The 24,159-nt window shown below is 29.5% G+C and overlaps 2 protein-coding genes across 2 annotated transcripts in view; both read right to left on the bottom strand.

Moving 5' to 3' along the window:
• Window positions 1-24,159, bottom strand: part of LOC123661858 (ADAMTS-like protein 2) — a 92,723-nt gene that overhangs the window by 51,958 nt on the left and 16,606 nt on the right. The window contains exon 2 of the mRNA XM_045596798.1: window positions 4,112-4,341. Coding sequence (XP_045452754.1) covers window positions 4,112-4,149 — 38 coding nt within the window. The 5' untranslated portion in view covers window positions 4,150-4,341. The remainder of the gene's footprint in view (window positions 1-4,111; window positions 4,342-24,159) is intronic.
• LOC123661857 (histone-lysine N-methyltransferase SETMAR-like) lies at window positions 17,179-17,547 on the bottom strand. Its single transcript, XM_045596797.1, has one exon. It carries the CDS (start codon window positions 17,545-17,547, stop codon window positions 17,179-17,181), a length of 369 nt encoding a protein of 122 aa, XP_045452753.1.

Below are 24,159 nucleotides of genomic sequence, written 5' to 3'. Positions count from 1 at the left end.
ACTAATTTTATTGGTAATATTTTAATGAGCACTTAGGTTGTTAATTTCATTTTAATAGAGTCTGTTATATAGTTTACTTTATGATTAATTATTGATATTCGTGTATAGGGTACAAGGGTATTGAAGTTTCAATACACTAGGCTTTTAGGACACTAGAATTAGTACCTTTAGTTATCTTAAAAGATTACTATACTGTAACGAAAAGTTTAATTTTGAAACAATATTTTATAACTTTGAAATCTTTTAAAATTTATTATAATAATATTGTGTATAAGACAAGTATAAACTGTATTAAATACCCAAGGTCATTCACATTTTTTATCATTGGTACTTGTTTAGCAAATACTCTATATTTTTTACTAATCTGTAATTAACAGAAATATTTATGTGAGTGTTACATAGGAAGTAGACAAATGCTATATCGGACTTTTAACCTTTAAGTATGGACGTCATTTTTTCTTAACACTACTGTGGACGTGTGACAGTCTCACAGGCTCCTATATACACACAAATTTTTTTTGGAGAATTTGATATAAGATCGCTTTAAAACTAATTACATATTAAAGTTATGTAGTTTAGCAATTAAATAACGTGTTTATATAATCAAATTTTATTTTAAAAATTATAGAAATATTAAAAATCCAAAATTATGGCTCTTTTCAATCGAAATCTACTTAGGTTACATTTTTAGGTAATAAAAGCAGTCAAACTTATTCCTAAAGCAAAATAAGTCTTTTTTTCTCAAAATATAATGTATAACAAACCAAAAACATAAAAGAACTACTTCATATAACAAATATAAAAATTTTTGACAGTAGTCAAATAACGTAAATTTATTGGCAGTCAGTGCACAAAGGTCTAGAACATTGGAGACACACAGGTTTGTTGCACCCAATACAATCATCCTATGTTTTTTCGTGGAACAGATTTTATATGCTCTTCTGGTTTCTTGACTAGTTTCTTGATCCTAGTCATCTTCTGTAACCGTATAAATACCTAAAACTAGAGTCATGGTCAACCGCAGCTCTCCTGGCAGTCGTGTATTTATAAAACGTCTTTGCACATAAGGCACCACAAGCACATATACTAATTTTTTAAATCTCTTTCCGCAGCTTTTGTTTGGTGCATCTTATGTAAGATGAACGCATTCATGGTACTCAAGTCTAGGACACGATATAGCAACACCATAGGCTATCTCTATACCTATAAGATTCTTCTCCTATGTCTTGGTCTTGGTCCTGGTCATCATCACCGTCACCTTCATGATTTTGTATCAGTTTGGACTCCAATATAAAAAAAAAATGTTCAGTACTCTCTTCATAGTCAGACTGATCCGAAGCTAATAACAACTAACTCACTTCACCACAAAAGTGGATCTCCTGCACAAAATTTTTTCTCACAGGGTCCTGAACAGAACTCGTAGATGGTCGTTTTGATTTAGAACTACCGGCTTTATTGTTTTTTGACATTTTGTACTTCAAAATCTGATACAAACGTAATCGCTCTTGTAAAATATATCATAGGGCAAAAATGGACGTGTAGCCTGACAGGCTCCGGTCAATATTTTGATGGTCATTACTTAGGTGATATTCATTGGAAGACGCAACCCCCTCTCTCGTTGGTAGTTTTACAACTAAAACAAAAGCTACTGAGCCGCTCAACCGCTGGGAGTTAGGGCAAATAGGTGAAACTAGGAAAACGAAAACATCGAGTAGCCTGTGAGACTCCACGTCCATACTTAAAGGTTAATAAAACTTTATTGTTATAAAATTAACAACTTTTCAAACACGTACTTTATTATGATTTGTTTCCATCCAGTAATAGAAAGAAAAAAAAATCAAAGAAAAGGAATACAAAAAAAAAAAAAAGAAAATAAAAACATTGTCACGTTAATGTGGTGTGTTTATAATACACTAACACCTATAAATGTTATAAAAAATTATTCAATATAATAATTTAATATTTTTCTTTTTAATATTTTGATTTCTTTTGTTCAATCTTTTAATGTAATTAATTTAACTGTATAACACTATCTTAAGTTCTTGTCATATGTATGTTATTTATGTGTGTTATTAGTGTATGTTACTCAAATTTAATGTAGTTATCACCTATAATTAAAGTTACACTCAGACTCTACTGTTATTGTATATGTACTTGAAATTTGGTGTATACTTTGTTGGTGTTCTATAAATAAATAAATAAAATATAATTTTTGACACCTACACTTATAGTCGTTCACGTCAGTCTAATGATACATAGTTGTTGAACCATTTTAAGCTAGAAACTTTTGAGCTCAATAGGTCTTAAAAATACATACTTCTTAGTAGCTAACTGTGACCTTTACGATTTAAAAAAAGAAGACAAAAAATATATGTTTGTATCTTGCCTATTAATTAAAAATAATTATATTCAAAATATTTTTATAATTTCACAGATTAACATTTTATTCCTTAGAAAATTTGTTTCAAAGAAGTATTTACACAGGAAATCGGCATATATTTTAATTTACGGTTTGATGCAGAAAATATAACAGAAGCAGTTTTATTTTTATGATCCATAAAAAGAGCGTTTTATTGGATTGTGAGTGTTTACAAATTAGAGAGATCTTTGTTCATATAAAAGTCATAGAATTGGTAATTTGGATCAGGATCGCCCACGAAAATGCTCGTGCAATAAATATCGAGCATTCTATTATGCAATTTAAAACTAATAGGAAACGAAAGTTGTCAGATTAATTACGAAATGCTAAATAACAGAGAATGCTCGTTTTTGGTTAGTTTTGATATAAACACGAAATGTTAGGCTTGTTTCCTTGACTTAACTTTCAATATAATTTTCAATTTTAACAGTATAGATATTTCAATAATATAAATACATCTATATTAGTTAAACATAATTAAGCATCCATTCTATTTCACATTTAAGTGTAAGTTATTTACACTAAAAGGTCATTCAGAAGAATAAAATCCATGATTAAAAGTTCGTAACATTCATTCAAGTACTATGACTGACATATGTATGTATGACAAATACCTAGTTACTATATTCAGTTGATACATTACGAACCGTCGAATGACGAACACGATATGCTAAAATTATCGATCCAAAAGGCAAACGAATCGGTTACTGAAAATAAAACCTAAGCTTTGTGCTATTACTTTTTGCGAGTCAAAAGTCAAATTTGTGCACCGGTAACAACTTGCATCTGCTTTGACAATGAGTCAATGTATTGTTACGTATTCGAATAGAAAAATTAAACGCATTATAAATCATATATTTTAACTGTACGTGGTCAAAACCGTTGAACATTAGGATTAAAGTCTAGCTTCTTTAACATGTAAGTACTTAACAGAAAAAATCAATGAATTTATATCAAAGACATTGTAAGTCAATTATTCCATGCACGTCACTAGTCATGTTGTAAATCTATATAAATATCATAATATAAATCTCAATTTTAACTACCACATCGATAGTTAACAGTATAACTGTCGCATCGTGTTAACATCACTAGCTCACTGCACCGGTTCAATTCTATTTTACGACCATATAATTTGTTTTACTTCGTACTTATGAGTTGTAAACGTCAATTTATATCGGATATCGTAAAACTGATGGATATAATAAGACGTTTCAAGATGAACTATTGTTTATACGATTATACGAGTAGCACGACGCTACTGTTTTTCTTAACCTTGTTATGTAATTGTTTTACGATTACCAAAGTGTCACGTTACAAAAAATACTTTTTTATAATTTAATAAAAATATGTATGCAATTTTCTTTCATTTTCTAGGAAATAGATATGGCAATATTAGATTGTTATTTAAAATCATTTTCAATCAACGAGCCCTATCAAGTTTTTTTGATTATTATTATTAAAAAAACTTGATAAGACATAAATTTATAAAAATAAAAATAATTCCAAAATATAATCATAAAAATGCTATAATCAATGATAGTACGTTGTAAACACACAAAATACACTACGTAATTAAGAACCTTCTTTTAGTAGACAGCTAAAATGCCTGACTTCGCTAGTAACTTGATAAGAATAAGTATTTAATACGACATGCATGAAAATATTACAATCTAATTAATTGGTACTTACATCGATAGGTGTAACAGGAGACGCCGCTGTTGATCCATGATGAATTTAATATATTACCCGATGACTTAACCTCATAGAATTTTCGCAATAAATAACAACACTAGTAAAGAAGATAAACTCAATTATTTAATTATTTAAAAGTTGTATTTCACTGTTTCCGTTATACTGTAGTCACGTGATACCGTCTTCTGTCATTTTCTTGGTTTGTTTTCACTACATTGTATTCGGATCTGCAAAAAAACAATTATCTTTAATACAGGTTTAAAAATTAAAATGATCCTTACACAAACGTGTAGGACGTAATTACATAACTATGGGGTTGAAATACACATTATTTTGTACTTTTGTGCGATTTTTATAATAAATCTAAACGTGTATTACGTTTTCACTATCACTGTTTTGGTATAGTGGAGCGAGAACTTGCCTCAATGCTGACTGAATATCGCGGTTTCGATTCTCACTCTAAGCAGAAGGAGGAAGGAGCCAGTATGCCAAATATGTGTTTGTCTTTGAATTCCTTGAGCATGCCGAGGAGGACGTTATAATAAATACCTGACAGGTTAGTCATCTTTGGAAAATTGACTTGACCCGAGTTTGTGGATAACAAGGTTGATTTAGTTCGTTTCATTCAAAGAGTTAAAAGTATAGCTAATTCGCACTTAAAATTATTGCTAGTGGTAACGAATCAAACTTTAAATTGTGAACGTTTTTGTGAGATGTACCAAAAAAAAAAGCGATAATGAAGTTACTACACGATAGTAATACAATTTAATATTAATAAACACCGTGCCTTTGAAGATTCCTGAAATTCTGTAGTACTCCAACGCGTGTCGGAAACTAAATATAGACAAAATTTCAATTCCATCAATATCTGACGTAAAACAAATAACTCACTGAACGAATCGTGTAGCGATTGCCGCGAGATCAACTTCCCACACGATTTAATAGTTTACACTCAATAAAATTAAACGTATGTATGTTAGTTTATTGGTACTTTTAATTTGTTCTATTGTTTATTCGGCTTAATATTATGTATATATAGTAAAGTTAGTATGTATTGAATTAATTAAAGGTATTTTATAAATATTAATTGAAAGTTAAAGTGCTTTTGTTATTTCTTTTAAATAAACGTTAAATTAATTTTATTTATTTTTTTAATTTAATTTTACTTTATAAAACTTAATAAAGAAAAACTATATTGCAGGTTTTAATTAAAATATAATGTAATATTCAAAGAGATATAGGTATTTTAATGAATAATTTCTAAACAATTCATATTAAAGTCATTTTATAAAACTCCCGTTTCTGTTTTTGAACCGTTGGCTCAAAAGTCTAGATCGCATTTAACAAAGCCAGGAGACAAAGACAATGAAAAATTGTAACAATATCTTACATGTCATGCACACACCTCTAATTACAATGGGTATGATTTAATATAGCCGTTTACTTTTTTAACATAATGCCTAGTTATGTATTTCATAATAATTAATTTGTTCATATTGGTGTGATCCTATTTTGTCCATATTAATACTTTATATTGTAACATAATATTGTATCGTAACGCTGTTGGATTGCCTGGTAAAGATAAATAAATAAATAAATATCAACCATTTAGTTGATTCGACGGGTGCAAAGTAAAAAGAGTTATATACAAAACAGCAACTTTTCAGGAGAGCGCAAAATAGGAAAAAGTGCTCCCATTTTGTCAATTTCAAACCAAATTTGTTGAAATTTTCATCACTGCTATATTTTTTAGAAAGAAAAACAATTGTATATTTCATTTCATCTAATTATGTTTAATTTACGAGATATTGCTGTTGTCTGCCTCTACATTGTGCTTAAAAATATGACAACTGAGTTAACTACCACTTGGTCGTTTCTACATAGGAATTAATAAATCTGGGTTTAATAAATATGTTTCATATATTTATAAGTATGACTTTTTCAATTCCAAAAATGTCCAAAAACGTCTTTCCATGTCTATTGTGATCTATTCAAATGGTTTATTATTATGATAACACTTTCACACAAACCTTAATACGTAAAAAGCCAAAACAAACAAACATTGTTGCCGGCCGGCGAAGCACATGACATCTGACTGATGACACAATAGGAATGAACTTGCGCCCCATGCGCGGACCGCGTAAAAGCGGCCAGGCGGTAGTTGAACGCATGTACGTCGTGTAATTTTACAAAACAGCAGTAGTTGTCTTCTTTTACTTGACAAAAGTACAAGAAATGAGGTGATATTTGTATTTTTTATTTTGCCATGTTGTAAAATATAAAGTTTTTAGTTAGTTACTGCAATAAAAAAAAAATCTCAAAATTGTAGTTAACTTTTTTTACTTTGCACCCGTCGGATTATTTTCATCAATTTGCACTCCGAAAATTCTAAACATGTATTTTTTAGATCACCAGTTATGATTTATATAGCACTAGCGACCCGCTCTGGCTTCGCACGGGTATAAAATATAATTATAGCCTATGTCATTCACTAAAAAAACGATTAAAATCGATCCAGTAGTTTTGATTTATTCATTACTGCCCGTGGCCCGCACGCGTTAACTTAAGAGTAAAAGCCGGCCGGAACCGCCGCAAACGCTACGTACCGCGATTTTTAAATCTGTAATATCTTCGAAAATATTCATTTAAATCATATGCTGTAAAGGGCCATATAGATCTATATTAAATAAAAAATATATTTAAGGTATTTAATTGGATAAGGATTAATGCTGTATTGGTTAAAATCGCTTCGAAAATTAGCCATTATTTGTCGTAAAAAGTAAATGACAAAAAAATGTTATTGTGGGATATCCATAAGAGATAGGTATATACCATAGCGGAGTTTTCTGTAGACCTTTTCAATGTGTACAATACTTAGTACATTATTTCGATAAATCTCGTAGGGTTCAGCCTGCGTTTGCAATTTAAGCGAAAAAAATAATTATTATTTACGACATAACATTAGAAAACTCAAAAATAACAGTATTTCTCCACTATTTAATGGATGTTATTATACATATAAACCTTCCTCTTGAATCAATCTATCTATTAAAAAGAACCGCATCAAAATCCGTTGCGTAGTTTTAAAGATTTAAGCGTACATACATGTGCAGGGACAGAGAAAGCGACTTTGTTTTATACTATGTAGTGAAGTCAAATCGCAGCCATAACATAACTATTTTTTTTTTTCTTCTTAAAACGATGCTATTAAATGTTTTATGGTCGTCTACCAGTTCAGTTAATTGCTTTAGATTTGACGAATGTATAATTGCTTGTTATATTCAAATACCTATGAGTTAGTGTGCGTTAAAAATTTAATTTATTTAAATTTTAACACTTTTGTAAATAACACATCGTGGAAAACTAATACAATACAAAGTGGTAACAATTAATACATACAATGCTATTTCATATTAAATTTTTTGGACAAAAAAGTATAGGTATCTACGAGTATATTACCTATATCTATAATATTTGACACATAGAGGGATAAATATAGTATAGGTATGTACATTTATCTATACAAGAAAGCTACAACAAGGCACAAATGCATTGAAAAATATTTTCGGAGGTAGGTATAATACCTATATAATCTACATTGAAGTTGAACCTGTAATCGTCTAGGAGTTTTCAAAGTTATTATCCGTGCATGGTAAGCGACAAAAGACGACAAGAAGCGACGCGTTGCGAAAAGACACTTAAAACTAATAATAATAAATATTAATTATTTCTCTCTATGCAACCATGTCTGCTGTTCTGCGGGTTGCGGGTTCGATTCCCGCCTGAGTCTGGGTGTAATATAATATTTGTGTTTATATATGTATTATTTCTATGTATGTTTATCAAAAAAAAATAGTTATAACAGTCGGCTGTTACCTGTAACACAAGCATTAAGTTGCTTACCATAGGAACACACGACCGTGTGTGTATGTTATATGATATTTATTTATTAGAAAAACTATATATATTAATTTACTTCATTTACTTACTTAACGTCAAAGAAAAAAAATTTTTGTTACAACACTTTGTTTACAACTACCACACCTACGTTACCAAGTAGGTACATAATTATAAAATACGATTTTTTACAATTAAAATCTTGTAATTAATACATAATATCTTTAATTATAAGTTGTAAATTTTATTGAATTTAATAATATAGAAAGAATTCATCTGGCGAACAATTCAATTATCTTACATTTTACACACTAATGAATATAAATTAATACGGCACTGTCGAAGTTCAGTACTTATTCAACAAAACAAAAAACATGATTTCAATATGATAACATGATCTAAAGTTATGCGTGCTTGAATTAATTAACAAGTACAACAGTAAAGTAAAAAAAAAAATAACAAGTACCAAATCCAGTAGGTAACCTATCAATCATCCGTAACTTTCTCATAGTATCCTTGTGTTCTACTAAATTATTACAGATCAAACAACGTTATTAAAATAGGCGTGAAATAAAAAAAATAAGTTACTTTAACTACTATTAAATGGAATGTGGACGCCGGAGAACTCTGAACAAAAATACACCAAGCAGACGTAACATTTAATTTCGTCATATAATATATGTAATTTATTAATGTGTTAACAATTAATTTTCTTTTTATTACTCTTAGGTTTTCTTCTTATTTCTAATTTATATTACCATAATTTTTATTCATAGGAATATTTTAGTATTTTAGTCATTCTTTGTACCGCCTTAATTGTAACAGTGTGAATTGTACCTGATTATTTGTAACCATACTTCTAAAAATGTTCTTACAAAAATGAAACTTATAAAAATGTTACTTATAAAATGTTCTTTTATTTTTAGTACATTCATTTTTTATTCCAAGAACATATATTTCTAATAAAACATTTTGCACGTACTCGTAAGTAACAATACTTTTTTAACAAGATCTTCCTCAAAATTTGTATTTTGCTGATGATGATCACTGTACGTACTCGAACAAACGATACTCAAGCACTTATCACATGTTACTTAACAAAGTAAGCGATTAATACACATAATAAAGATTAATCTCCATTTCTTAAATTACAATAATATATATTAATAGCAATTTACAAGTTCGTTAAGCCAATAACAAGTTGCTTTGATTATAAAGTCGATTTAAATATAAGCGTGTAACTGTAACAAATTCATAGTTAATCTAAATGATTAATGCACGTATTATGATGCCGTACTGATTATTTATATCTAAACAAAAAGAAATGATAATCGGTCTATGATTTATTATTATTACGACACCCGACAAGCGCTAACATTTTGTCAGTTTACTAAAACTATGTGGATGTGTAAGGGTGCTGTTCAACGTGTTTAGTAGCTTTCGATAGTACTGTATCGTTACAATTGCTAAGTATGTGATTTTAGAAAAACGCCTGAGGCAAACTTTGTGTTGAAAAAAAGTTTTATGTAAGGCATGCATGTTGATATAATTTTCGATTTAGTTTTATGCAATTAATTACTTAATTACCAGCATAATACATAAAGATTTTGTAATGCACTTACATTTACATTTTTTACTACATTCAATATGTTTTTGTTCAAATAGAGTTCTATATAGATCTTTTTTGTGTTTGTTTAGGGTCTATTGTCACAGTGGAGGTATTTAAAAATCGTTAAATATTTGAGGCACCTTTTTAACGGGTTATTAAACTTCCAGGTGCAATGGAGATAAAGCTTTAGACTATACGCTGCAGCTTCCGAACGTATAAACAATGGAATAATATTAAAAACGTGTCAATATACAAATTGAAACGTCAGGTATATTGATTTGTTGTTGTCGGTGCAGCGTTACGAAAGTAACAAGTTGCTGTGTTGATGTATTTAATGTAATTGAGTTACTGCTTCCTACGTGTTTACTCTTGGGCCTATGGTGTTATTAATTATGCCATAGTACATTGGTAGTAGTGGGATGTTACAGGCTGTATCGTAACATTGGTCTGTATCGAAAATACTTTGACATTATAATTCCTGACAAATACTATCCTTCTTTATTAATAAGGTATTATTGTCTTTCTCTTTTTTCTATAAATGTGTGTATAAAGTACAAACGCGGTCCACTGTTCCAAATTTTGTTCATATACCTTCTTTTTTCCATGGGGAAATGCTTTTACGCACCCACTAAAACCCAGCGGCGCCATAGCGAGGCGCCACGGTATCGCTTTCGCATGCTACCGCGACGTCCCGAATATAAGTCATATACCTAGGAAAAATTCGTTTTCTCTGTTTTAAACCCAGCGTATACGTAAACCATATATATACCAGTGTATAGCATACTTGTAATACACAATGTATGACTACATTTTTTTTTACTTAATTCTCAAATCATTAGATCGGTATATGTTATTTATACAGAAAAAATTTGCGATTTAAAATATATCTTTCTTAATAAATACTTAAAACAACAGTTATATAAAGACATATATAAAATTATGATAAATAAAACAATGACAGATATTTTAATTTTATTGTGAATATAAAGTTATTTTGTAGGCGTTTTGTATTAATAATATTCAATAACTTGTTATTTTTATGATTTTAACGTTCAATAATAGACAGAGAAATGCGAAAATATTCAATAGATATTCTAATGTTACAATTTAAATAATTTATTGGACATTTATTTTTGTAATTTAGGTTAAGATGTATATTCTAGTTTAGCTGATAAAAAAATGAAAACCACATTTATAACCTCAGAATCAAACAACATGTTTAGTTAGTGATTCGAATTTATAAAGGTATATACATACGGATAAGCTAAGAAATCAAGCTTGTGCCTAGGAATGTCATATTTTAACATAAAGTATATACAAATTAAAGAAAAAATTAAAGTTACTATATAATTTGATTTATTGCATTAAATTGTAATAATACACAGTATCTCTATATTCTTTATAATTAAGAAAATAAGAATATAATTAAGAATATTAAAAAATGATAAAAATTTAGTAGTAGGTACAATATAGAGAGAAAGTTGGGTTATTGTAAAAGACAAACATTGACGTATCCTTAGCTTCCTGTTTAAGCTAATACTTGTGAGATTTCTAGTGCGGGTGTGTTTAAATGACTATGATCGCTTAAAATAAAGTGATTGATAGTAAACTTATCCTCAAATATTTTTAAGGCATCTTGTAAAAAAAGTTCTAATAAAATAAATATCTACACATTTATATGATACAAAACAAAGTAAAAACAGTACCTACTACTATGTAAGCAGTAATATGATGTAAATGCCCCTTAAACCTAATTTTAACATTAATTAAGTGACATAAACAGAAATGACTTTTCAAACATAAATAGAAAGTACCTTACACAATTAATTCGATGTCGCATACGATGTCACTTTGTTTAGACCACATCCGTGTTTCGCGTCAGTGAAGCGACGAGCGCGACGTACCTGCTACTTAATGATTATCAGATGTACAGGCATTCGTTTCAGAATCACTGATCAAGTCATCTTGGTGTCATGTCAGTGTAACTTGTGCAAATTTGTACAAAATTGTTTACACGTGTACATGTATAGATTTATGATTAACGGTATAATTTTCTTGTAAATGCTTATAAGGTTTTTTATAAGTTTAGGGATATACTTATTTTATAATAATATGTATTATACACATATTAATGGTTGTATTATTATTAATGCGTGTTGTTAGTATGTCCCTTAAACTGCAGCATAACAGAATTTATCAAGTGAAATAAAAAAAAATGTTTTACGAAGTATGTTTATTCAGGAAGCTTATCACAGGCTCTGAGACGACACGCTACTACTTAACCATAAAGGTGAGGAGGAAGGAGGAGTCCGGAGGAATTAATGGATGGATTGACGTTATGTAGCCACTTGGCCAATATCGAGTGCGAGGCGAGTGGTCGTATTTAGACAGCGTAAATAATTTCTGAGCAAAATATTAAATAAAATACATTATTTTATATTCAGATACGAAGTAAAGGTGATTTTTTAAGATTTATCTCCATTCTCTAATCTTTTGCCTTTTCTTATTAGTAAAGGTTAGGAATATATTCGTACAAGAAAGTCAAATTACAGAAAAAAAATGTTTTCTAAATGAAGTCTCTCTGAATTTTCAAATATTTAATTTGCTATATAATTAGCATAATATTCTGCGACAAAAATAACGTTGTTAGAAGTTTAAGAGATCCAACTTGTTACGTTTGCACAGGCAACTTTCATCTCTTATTTGTGAAAACATTTTCTTTTCTGTATTAATATTTATGATGGAATTTGTGTCTTGTTGGTTAAACATGACGCAATATTTGAGAATCGTATACTGAGGTAGTTCAGTGGACAGTAACAGCTCAGTTTCCAGGCTCGACAACACATAGGCAAAAATAAATATTAGTACATTTATGCTTTTCTTTCGAAGTAAAAAGTCCGGAAGGAAATGTTTGGACCAAAATCAGGAGGATACCAACTGGTGAAGTATCTCAACCTTACAGAAGATCACATCCAAAAAATTAAAATAATGTTTATAGTATAGTAGTAGTAGTAGTATAGTAGTAGTAGTATAGTAGTATATATATATAGTTAAGTAAAGTTTTGCTCCTGTAGTGCATAAAGATTTCCTCGTTTAGAATGGACCTTAAATATGTCAATCAGTAAAAACATAGCATTATATTGTTGAAATAAATTTTTCAAATCGATACAATACTATTTGTGTATATCCAACACAATCAAACAACACGTTAAATCATTCCTCCTTCACTTCAGCCTATCGCAGTCCACTGCTGGACATAGACCTCTAAAATTTCGATCCGAAAATGGCGTGAACTCATGTGTTTTGCCCATAGTCACCACGCTGGGCAGGTGGGTTAGTGAACGCAGGGCTGGCTTTGTCGCACCCAAGACACTGCTGCCCGTCTTCGGCCTGTGTACTTCAAAGCCAGCAATTAGATGTTTATCCCGCTATCGATCGACTTTTTAAGGTCCAAGGTGGTAGTGGAATTGTATTATCCCTTAGTCACCTCTTACGACACCCATATTCTTTACTGCCGTAACCACATAGCACAAACCAATCCTCCTTATTCTATTAGTACAGATATCTAGGTATAGATTGTATATACAAGCCAGTTGTACAGTACACAATATTCTATATAAAGTTAATTCAGTGAACGTTTTGCCAAGAGGCAGTATTGACATCTGTACTCGATGTCAATAGTGACAGCGACACGCATCCGGTATTTGGCTATCTGTAGATCTATACATTACTTAACTTAACCATTGAAATTTAAGCCAAAACCGGATAATTAATATGAATTTTGAACATTGCATAGTAGGTAACCGTATAGTCAATAAAAATAACATGCCTTATTGATTGACTAACTATAATTGAACGACTGATTGATTGAGAGATTGAGCGATACAAGTAGATGCTGCAAATGAATACTAGTCTTTGGTATGAAAAATTTGTGTATATCTTTTTTGCTTGATCCAAAATGTTAATGTTTTTACTTGCTTGCCATATTCTGATCTTCATCCTACATCTTTTTATTTTTTTGTCTCCATAACATTTTTTCATTCAAAACAATTTCAAATTAAATAAACGAATCAAACAGAAATGTAATAATGTGCGTTAATTAATTGACAACTTCAAATTAACAACTGTTTTTTTTATTGCTTCATAAAATTAAGTTATAAGTAGATTTTTCAAAATGATTCTTAACGTTATTCGACAAAAGATCCGCAGGCTTATTTATGGCGGAAAAACAAAATTCATTGTTATTAACAATACCATTAACACAGATATGATAATCGGATATCTTTTATTTATTATATTTTAGAGTTCAATGAAAAATGTAAAAAACATTTTTTTATTTTTATTTTATATTTGTGGCAAGTGAAATAGTGTAATAGTCAAACTGAATGATAAAGTACACTCAAATAGAGACATGTCAATTACAAGTCACTTAAGTCAGACATGATTAAACAATCAAATACGAATACCATAATTGACAAATCATTTGTCGGCAAGTCGATTAGTGTAAAAGCGACAAAGTTCTCTAATAATTCGTTTAAATGTTTTGACTTTATATATTTTTGATTCTATAGTTTCATATAGATCGTACATAATTATATATATGATGCACTAATAGATTAGTACTAGAAAATTTCCGAGTATTGTGATATTGTGTTTTGTAACTCTAAGCAGAAACGCCAAAAGATACTTACAGCGAGCAAAACTAAAACAAAAATTAAATTTTATAACATTATTATTATCGGTTTGCCGGGTGTTTTGATGTAGCGGCAGTACCAATGACGTTACTAAAAATATACATACATTTTTATTGTCTACAGAACCACATGAGACGTATTTAAGTGACGCTAGCAAGCCCTTGACGATTTAATTCACAAAAGAAGCCGCCTACTAGCCATGGACCAGTCCATAAAATATTTTTAACAAGACCATCACATGCAAATTTGTCACTCTTTAGAAATAAGTCATAAAAACACCCACGGACCAAACATTCTTTGTTTACAATGATTCATTATGTTTCTATGATTAATATACTTTAATTACGAATGGGGTAGGTTAAGTTTAATCATTTCAAAAAAAAAAAAAATAACAGATACTAAAGGTAGAGGGATCTTTTATAAAAATATATTTTGATTCATTCATATTTTGATTAAAAAAAATATGTATTTGATATTATTATTTTTTTCGAATCGAATCAATAATATATATCTACATCATTGTTAGCGTGTATTGTTTTAATAACGAGTTGGTTTTGAATCATTCGTATTGTATTTTTTAAAAATCCCATTAAATTATAACTGAACAATAATTTATAAATCTAAAGCTTTGATAGATATTGAAAGTAGGTACACTCAAATTCACTGGTACAATTATTATTAAACAAAGGTTAAAAGTGACAATAGCTGATAGTTGTTTTTTAGGTCAACATCGTATAGAATCAATGAAATTGCTAAATTAATAATTAGATGCAGATAAAATATATGAAGAATTAAAACAGATATTTTATCGTGTGTTTTACATAAAGTACACTTATATTTTAGCTGACTTCACAGATGTCATCCTATTGTGCGACCTCTCAAACACGTCTAGGTAAAATAATCGTTACGATTTCAGAAATTTTTAATGTTCTATGCAGTTTTCCAGATTTTAATTCCGTAAAAATCTTACTAGAACGTATTATAAAAAATAGCCGAATTAGCTGTTACAGAATTAACGGCCGAACCGTTATCGAGATTGGCGCTATGCAACACAATTAGCGATTCGTTTTTATTTCTATAGATATAACTAACAATTTATAAATTTTAAAGCCCATTTGCTCATATATAAGTTCGTATGATTACTAATGTTTACTCAAAATATTATGTACAGACTAAAATTTAATGTTTTTCTGTTATTTTTTTTTTTTAATTAAAAGTCTAAATTTCTACTCGTATTTAAAAAAATAGAACAATTAAAAAAAATTGAATAAATATTTAAAATCATCATAGTCATGACCCATCATATTCCGACACGGTATATCAATCTGCGGTGTAGTTATGTCAATACAAACATACGCTAATTTACTATTCAAACAAGTGAGTTTGCTGTCGTGTTTTTGTTATTTAACCTATAAACGGGGATATATCAATAAATATTTATTCATCCAAATTGGATTAAGCGTTAATACCAATTAAGGATGTATTCTTAATAGTGATCCAAAACACGTGCTAAAATTAATCCGGATACTGTTATATTTTGTATGTATATGTAATATAAAAATGTATTTTAGTGGGTCGTAATTACTTGTTTCAAATATCTGTGCATTTTCCTATAAAAATAGTATGATGAATAAAAAATTATGTTTTTTGTTATTTAATTGTAAGAGTAACAATAGGACTGTCGTGCATATGTGGGACAAACGTCGCTTAATTTAATAAAATAATAATAATCTTTTCCTATGAAATTGCCGTTTTTGATGAAATAAGTTAACGCACTTTTTTTTCTGTTTTTTATTTTTATTATTCAAAGTAATTACCCACGGAATTAATGCATTTTTGCCAACGTAGTGGTAACTTATTTTATTTTATTTTTTGTTATTTATTCAGAAAGACTTACAGCTGTACATAACAAATTAAAAAAAAATTAAAAGCTAAAAGCCATTTAAAAGTTTTTACAGTTAACAACTAAAGAGTGCTATATTATTTAAGAGTTTGAAAGTAAAACAAAATTAAACTTAGGATGGTATGAGAACTTAGCTGGATCGTTAAATTGCTTAGACATTATTAGCGGAACAGAAATATTCCGTGGTCACCAGCCGTCTAATAAAAGTAAGATTTAATCAGAAAAACATCAACATCACAATGATCGCGTAAAAAGTCATTAAATCGTGTAGTAGATCTGCAAATAAAGGAATTTCGACGATTATTATTACAAGGTGGGACATAAAATAGGGCAAAATTACGAAAGAACCTAGTGGGTACATTCAATTGAATTCTATTGTGTAAGTCTGGGTTATCTATAATATTGTTGATGCCTTTCTTGAAAAACTCTGCTGGACGGGAGGCAACAAACTCTTCAAAGGCATTTTGCACTGCCTCTCGGGTATTAATTTTTTTTTCCCGCCAAAAAGTTATCCAAATTCTGGAAAAAGTTGATGTGTGTACAGTGTATGGTACGGTGGAAGACGAAGAACTTTCAACCCTAACTCTTGTAACTTGGAGACCGTCTGTTGTGCAGTATGAGGTCGCGCGTTGTTGTGCAGGAGCAGCGGAGCCGAGCGATTGACCAAAACTTAGTTGGAGACGTGCGAGCTTCCCCATTATTGTGTTTAGTTCTTCACAGTACACATCTGCAGTAATGCTTATGCCGTTTGGTAAGAAACTGTGATGAATTACATCGGCGCTAGACCACCAAACAGTTACCATCACTTTCTTAGGGGTCATTTTTCGTTTAGGGCATTGTTTAGGTACTGAACCAGGATCTAACCAACTAGCTGAGCACTTGCGATTGTTGAATAGAATCCATTTTCGTCACAAGTAACAATGCGATTCAATATGCCTTCTTTTGTGTGTCTGTTGAGCAGTTAAAGGCACGTCTCGACGCGTATTTCGCGCTGGCGTTTATTCAATTCGTGAGGCACCCATTTGTTGAGCTTCTTTACCTTGCCAATTTGAGGCAAATGGACCAATATTGTTTTAGTTCTTACTTCGAAAGTTGCTGCTAATTCAGCCGTTGTTTGAGAATCATCAGCCTCCACAAACGTCTTTAATTTGTCATTGTCGACCATCATTTTTGGTCGACCACGTTCATTTCTTACATCAAAATTTCCGGGACGAAAGCGAGCAAACCAATAACGGGTGGTACGATCGTTAGTAGTGTTCGCGCCGTAAACGTCGTTGATGTTGCGTGCCGCTTCAGCCGCTTTGCTACCATGACGGAACTCATACTCCATAATCACTCGAATAACATATCCATGATGATGAAAAACGTACAAATGCGATGTAAACAGAACGCTAACCATTAAAAAAATTACGAATTAAACAAAAAGAATTCTATATTTTTAAAATAAAAATAATTTGACATTCGAGTTCTCAGCTTTTTTTTTAGTTTTGAAATAGCCAGTATCAAGAAACGGCAATTTTATAGGTAAAGTCCTAATATTAAGATTTTATTTATTTAAAAAAGGAACATGGCTCTTTTTCATTAAATAAAATAGGAATTGCTAAGGGAGTTCAATAACTAATAAAAATTTAAAATGATAACAAAGAACTGTAAAAACTAGGAAAAGTGTGTATATTTAATAGATAATCTGTGTAATTGCACTTAAATCAATAACAATAACTTTATTATTGACAATTACATAAAGTTTTTTTAACATTTTAAGTAGATGTAAAGTCGAGTAAAGATTGTAATTCAAATAAAAAAACGCTCTATTTTATTTACAGAACCAGATATCTTTGGTTGTAATGTAATCAAAATAAGCTGTTTTGTATGAATATTAAAAAGCATTAAAACAACACAACAATGAAACAAATACTTATTATTTAAAAATGGAATAGTAACGATAGTGACTTTGTTGACCTAATAATAATTGTAAAGTAGAAAGTACATGAAACGTTAATCCCGTATTTTTATACACGCATCACAGCTTAAAATCGCATCTTTTAATTAACTTGATGAATTGTCTCACATCGTCGCCGAACTGGCGGAGGATGGAAGCATTGTCATAATTGGAGAGCCCATAAAATTACTTGTGCAATTAAACTGTAGACTGACATTAAAATTCTTCGATACCTTAGAACTCATGCAACTGTAACACTTATTAAAGTTCCTATGAGTCAATTGTATGTCCGATTCTATACATCTAAATAAATAGAAATGAATCACCGAGGTGAATGTACACGAATACCTTCCGAATGACTGCACAAAATAAGATACTTTTTTTTTCGTTATTGTCAGAAAAAAGTATTTATATAGTGGAAAAAAAAATACTTTCCGATAGCTAGTTTACTGATGACTATTATAAGCTGTAAAATGTGTAGTTACAAACCATAAATACGTAGCAGTAACCCTAAACGTCGACGCAAGTATGACTATACTCGTATACATAGATCGTCTATCATATTGTAATACTAGATGTGCACGCGACTTCGTTCACATGGAACTTAACAAAAAGTAATTGTTTAGTTCGCAGAGTTATAAAAAATATATATTTCTAAAATAAAAGTAGCCTAAGCTAAAGTAGCCTTTTGTTACATCAGCTATCTGCCAGTGAAGCCATTAGCTATCAGTCCCGTCAAAATCAGTCCAGCCGTTTCAGAGATTAGCCGTAACAAAGAGACAACCTGACAGACAGACAAAAATTGCAAAAAATGTTATTTTGGTATATGTAGTGTTTACATCCATATGCATTTAGTAAAAAGCGGTTATTTTAATATTACAAACACACGCTAAGCGACACTCTAATTTTATTTATTTGTATACATAACTAGCTGACCCGGCGAACTTCGTATCGCCTAACAGTCGATTCTTTAATTTTATTAATTTTTTTTTTTTTTTTTTAGAATTTTTCTCTCCGTAAGAACCATCCTCGTACTTCAAGGAATATTTTAAAAAAAGAATTAGCGAAATCGGTCAAACCGTTCTCGAGTTTTGCGCTTAGCAACACATTCAGCGACTCATTTTTATATTATAGATTACCTCCATTACTTGTTTAACTTTTTATAAAATTAACTGGATTAATTGGATAACCAAATTTAAGACTTACCTACTTATGATATATATTTAAAAAAAAAAACACTATTATTATGATGATAGTGAGGGGTTCATATTAAATTGCGGTAAAAATACTATGGAAATTTTAATTAAATTTAAAAGAAAAATAGTAGAATGGTAAAAAGTTTCGTTAAACTTATTCTCTAAAGATACAACTTTTCTAATTATTTAGTTTATAATTGAATGTATAATTATATTGTGTATTTTATTTAGATATTTTAAGTCTTTTTACAATTAAGGGAATTCTATTAGGAAATTGGTTGTACGCACCTGATTTCTTTATTTTTTGTTCTCTACAGATTCCAGAAACATGTCATTAAAACTATAAACAAGATTTTAAGTTCTAAATAAACTAGTAGAAATTATTTCTTCATAAAATGAAAATATCTTTTTCTTTTAATGTACTTGTGTACTTTGAATCATAAAAAAACTTGGAAAACAAGTCTTAGCTTACAAAATAATTTAATAAAAAACACGAAAAAAAGATAGAATCGAATTACAAAAAATTGTGTTTTTTTTATTTCTAATAAAACTTTTCAAATAAAAAGCAAAGCAATAAAATAAGACGAATACTACTTAAAAATGTCTTTTAAAAAAAAGGTAATTTAGAATGTATTTTTTCGTCTCTATTTTTTAAACGTTTTAAAAACACTACCTTTTTGTACATTATTTTTTATAGATAGTAATATTTTTTCAATTAGTATTCATTTTTTGCGTGTACAGTCTCTTGGGAAGAAATTTTAATCTAATATATAAAATTCTCGTGTTATGTAACTCCCCCGAAACGGCTTGACCGTATTCTATGGAAATTTTAGTGCACATTGAAAATCGTTTGTAAGCTCCTAAGCTAATAATTCCAAAAAAATTTATGGCAATTTTTTTTTACTTTTTTTTTTATTTTCATTTATCATTGAAAAATACATAAATACAACCTTTAATTTTCACGTTTATACCACCAACCCCTATTTTTAATAGGGTTTAGTGGCAAAACAACGTTTGCCGGTTCAGCTAGTACTATATATATATATTCAATAATATATTTTTATCTAGGGTTGTACCATAAATGGTGTGAGTAAATTAAATATGTGTCTGTTAAAAATCGGATCACTAAAGTATGTTTTTATAATGGAAATTTTTACAATTCAAGTTTCAGTATCTCATTAAAATAAAAACATTATTGTAGGGATAATGTTTCATGCCATGCATAGCAAGTGATAATGCAAGAGAATATCTATTTAAATAAAAAATAATCGATGAAATGTATGCACGCGCACTACTACGACTACGAAAAATTACGACTACAACAAATTGGATAATTCATTTGGATGTCATTGTACACATTATTGTCACGATAAGGTTTGTATAAAATAATACATTTACGAATAAATATGGCATTTACGAATATTTATGGCATAAAATATGGCAGTAAGAAGTTATGATAGTATTTTGAATACCCGTGTCTATGTTAGTTAGTTTAGAAACATATTAAAAATTCAATAAATAATTGACGTCATTACAATTTTATTTGTATTTTTTTTTTAATATTCTCCATCTTATATGCGAGAAATTACATTCCAGTGGTTATAGAAAGGATAAAGACGTCGTAAAAAATTTACGATTTTCTCTAATGAATTCTATCATTTTATTTGTTATCCGTTATAACAAACTTCTGCCTGTGTCTATTTAGTATTCGTTTCTCTAAGAAATTATAAAAGTTCTCCAGACAATACATTACTTATAATTTGATGACAAAATAAGCGATCGCTAAAAATATTTTTGAATTTTCTTTACGCTTAAACTTTACTTTATATCAAGATACTTTTGTGTATTTTTCTCTTCTTTTTTATAATTTAGGCAACAAATGTGTGACAGACTGACACAGTTACTGTCACATGTGTAATTAATACAACTTTGTTGATATATTGAGTAATAAGTAAAAATTTTAGTTCAAAACTTTGAGCGCTTTCGTCACCGTGACCGGAATTAAGAGAAATTGTGTCACATCATTGTTCCAATAATTGTAAAATACGACCAACTGTGCAAATAACCGCTGCCATGAACCAAATTACTTTATAAATAAACATATGTGAAAAAGACACACAAGATGCCACAGAAGGCCTGTCTTGTCCTAATAAGACAAACAATACATATACTGTATAACAATACTTTATATTATTACAAATAGCAATTATTTAGTGCTTAAGTTCATTCTTTAAATATTACGATTGTCTCTCGGAATACATGTTGTAATTATGAATATTTTTTTTAACACAAGACTTACCGTATTGTAATTGTGACGATGATGCGTTTGTGTTTTTATCTAGAAGAAAAATTAAGATTCGTATCAAAATTCGCATTAAGCCGCAATAGAATCCTTACCTCATTAAAACACTGAAAGATTAAAATAATAATAATATATTTGCCTATCTTAAACTTCAAATATAAGAGTCACTTTTTATATATACAGTATTTATGCAAATTATGCAATAAATATAATCACACAATAAAGAAAATAACACCCTACAAATATTTAAAACACTTCCTAGATCATAAACAGCAAAAGATTTTTCTTACAGAAAAAGAAAATAATCTACATTAACAAAAACGTTGGACTTAAAATAACGATATATATTTGAAATAAAACCTTATTTATATATAAATAAAGTTCATAGTTCATGAATATTATAATGTACGAAATACAGCGTTATCGGGCTCTGATTACAAAGATTAGGTTGTATTAGGTAACTGTTTATCTTCAGCCGTTCTATTTTCCTAAACATTATCTATTTTCGTTTAGTACCTATCTGCATGTCAAATCTGAACAACAATTGACAAAACTGAGATCAAAAAATATGGTGGTAACTTTTGAATATATCTTTCCGTACACTTATCGTCCAACTACCTTCCGAACAAAACGTGTCACAAAATACTGAAGCCGGACAAAACTTTTGAAACAAATGTGTTTTTCACTTTTTAATCTAAAAATCTATTTATTAATTACTTGTCTTTCATACACATTATTAGTTATACCCCAACACAAATTAAAAAAAAAAGAAAAAAGTAACTTGCGTTTCCGGCACATGACTGTTTTAATAGTCATAAAATAATTATGTATATATTGTAATTTTTTTAATTATAATTGAACAAAGATTCTTGTATGTAGGTTTTGACTTTTATTAAATAATATAACATATAGACTTTGTTTTAATATAATTAAACTATACGCAATTATACATATTCAACAAAGTCGAAGACTGGGCACTTATTTTGTAGTGCATTAAACATTTAGTGATTATACATCTAATCTTATCGCATATCAGAAATACTTATCTGTAGAGTTTTAATCTTTTTTATTTTCCTGTGATTCCTATAAATCTTTTTCCTTATTATTTAAAATTCGAACTAAAATATTGTCATCTACAGTTCCACAGTAAAATAGTTTCAATAATAATTTATTTATAAACATTTTTTTTATAATTTCATTTAAATCAAATAAGAGTTTTAAAACGTTACCAAATCTAATAAATACAACCAAACTATTTCAATAAACAATAAACAGGCTGAAATTAGGTTTCAGATATGTTTAGTCTAAGTTTACCGAACAATGTGTGTTTAGCATAGGAATTATATTCAAACGATTTTACAGTTAAGATAGTTGCATAAAATGCAACGTTAGTACTCAATACAGAAAATACAGAACCGATTCAGCGTACCTTTGAATATCTGTATATGGTATAAAATTGCATGCCTGCGTTAAGTGTACATTGAGAGATTCCTTTTCTCGTAGTTCTAGTCTGAATTATTAAGATGTAAAACAATCTCGCCCTCTTATGAATCAACGTTGAAATTACAGTTCGAATTAATTCTTACGTTCCTACTTGTTGTAATATATCTCTAACGTTGCCTGTTGTATTGAGTTGAATGTATGTTACATGCCTTCTTGCAGTTTAATTTTTTTTTTGTTATATCAAAAAATAAGTAAATAGATTTCGTAACATTAGTTTTATTGGTCTTCGCTCTTTTTACTTTGACAAGGCGATATTTCGCTTAGATATTAAATTAGGAGTAATATACCTTTATATTTTTCATTTTTTTTGATGTACACGTTTATGAAGCACGCAATATGCATCAACAAATACGCAAGACTTTTTTGGGTCACTGTCTTGCTTATTTAATTAGAAAGTAATTTTCTTATAAACACAATCGTAATGTAATCACAATTAGACCAATTAAAGTAACGTAAAACAAATACTTAAACAAGTCAGCTATAAGATTTCTCACTAAGGCCAACAGCACTAATTGGAAAGCCAAGTTTGCAATTTGGTTTATTTATTTTAATTTTAATTAGTGATAGATATACATAATTAGGTATCATTATCAAATCATTATATTATTATACAGCGGATACGCCATTTTTGAATTATTATGTGGTGTTATATGGCTGGAATGGGTGAGCTTAGACTTAGGAACGTCTAGCACGCTATTGTTTCTAGCAATCTTAATAAGTTTGTAATCTTACGGGGTACTTCCAAGTAATCGTTTTGAAACTAATATCAGGTGGCCCACTTGCGCGTCTATACCACCTATTTTACGTATATACAAAACTGTCATAATGTTTCATTAATAATTTTGTTTCCTCGCAAACGAAAAAAACCGACTTCAAATACATCGATAAGTAATACAACGTAAGTAGACGAAAAAAATTAACAAATGCACTAGTCGTCACTACAATTTTCGAGGGTTTCCCTCGATTTGTCTAGGATTCCATCATCAGACCCTGGTTTCCTTA

This window comes from Melitaea cinxia, chromosome 17, assembly GCF_905220565.1.
Source record: "Melitaea cinxia chromosome 17, ilMelCinx1.1, whole genome shotgun sequence".
In the NCBI taxonomy this organism is placed as follows: domain Eukaryota; kingdom Metazoa; phylum Arthropoda; class Insecta; order Lepidoptera; family Nymphalidae; genus Melitaea; species Melitaea cinxia.
Note: the sequence above shows the minus strand (reverse complement) of the source record. Positions and strands in the feature narration are given on the sequence as shown.

What these genes read in the sequence shown, in the direction of transcription:
- LOC123661857 (XM_045596797.1), bottom strand. Translation starts at nt 17,547, where the DNA reads ATGGAGTATGAGTTCCGTCATGGTAGCAAAGCGGCTGAAGCGGCACGC.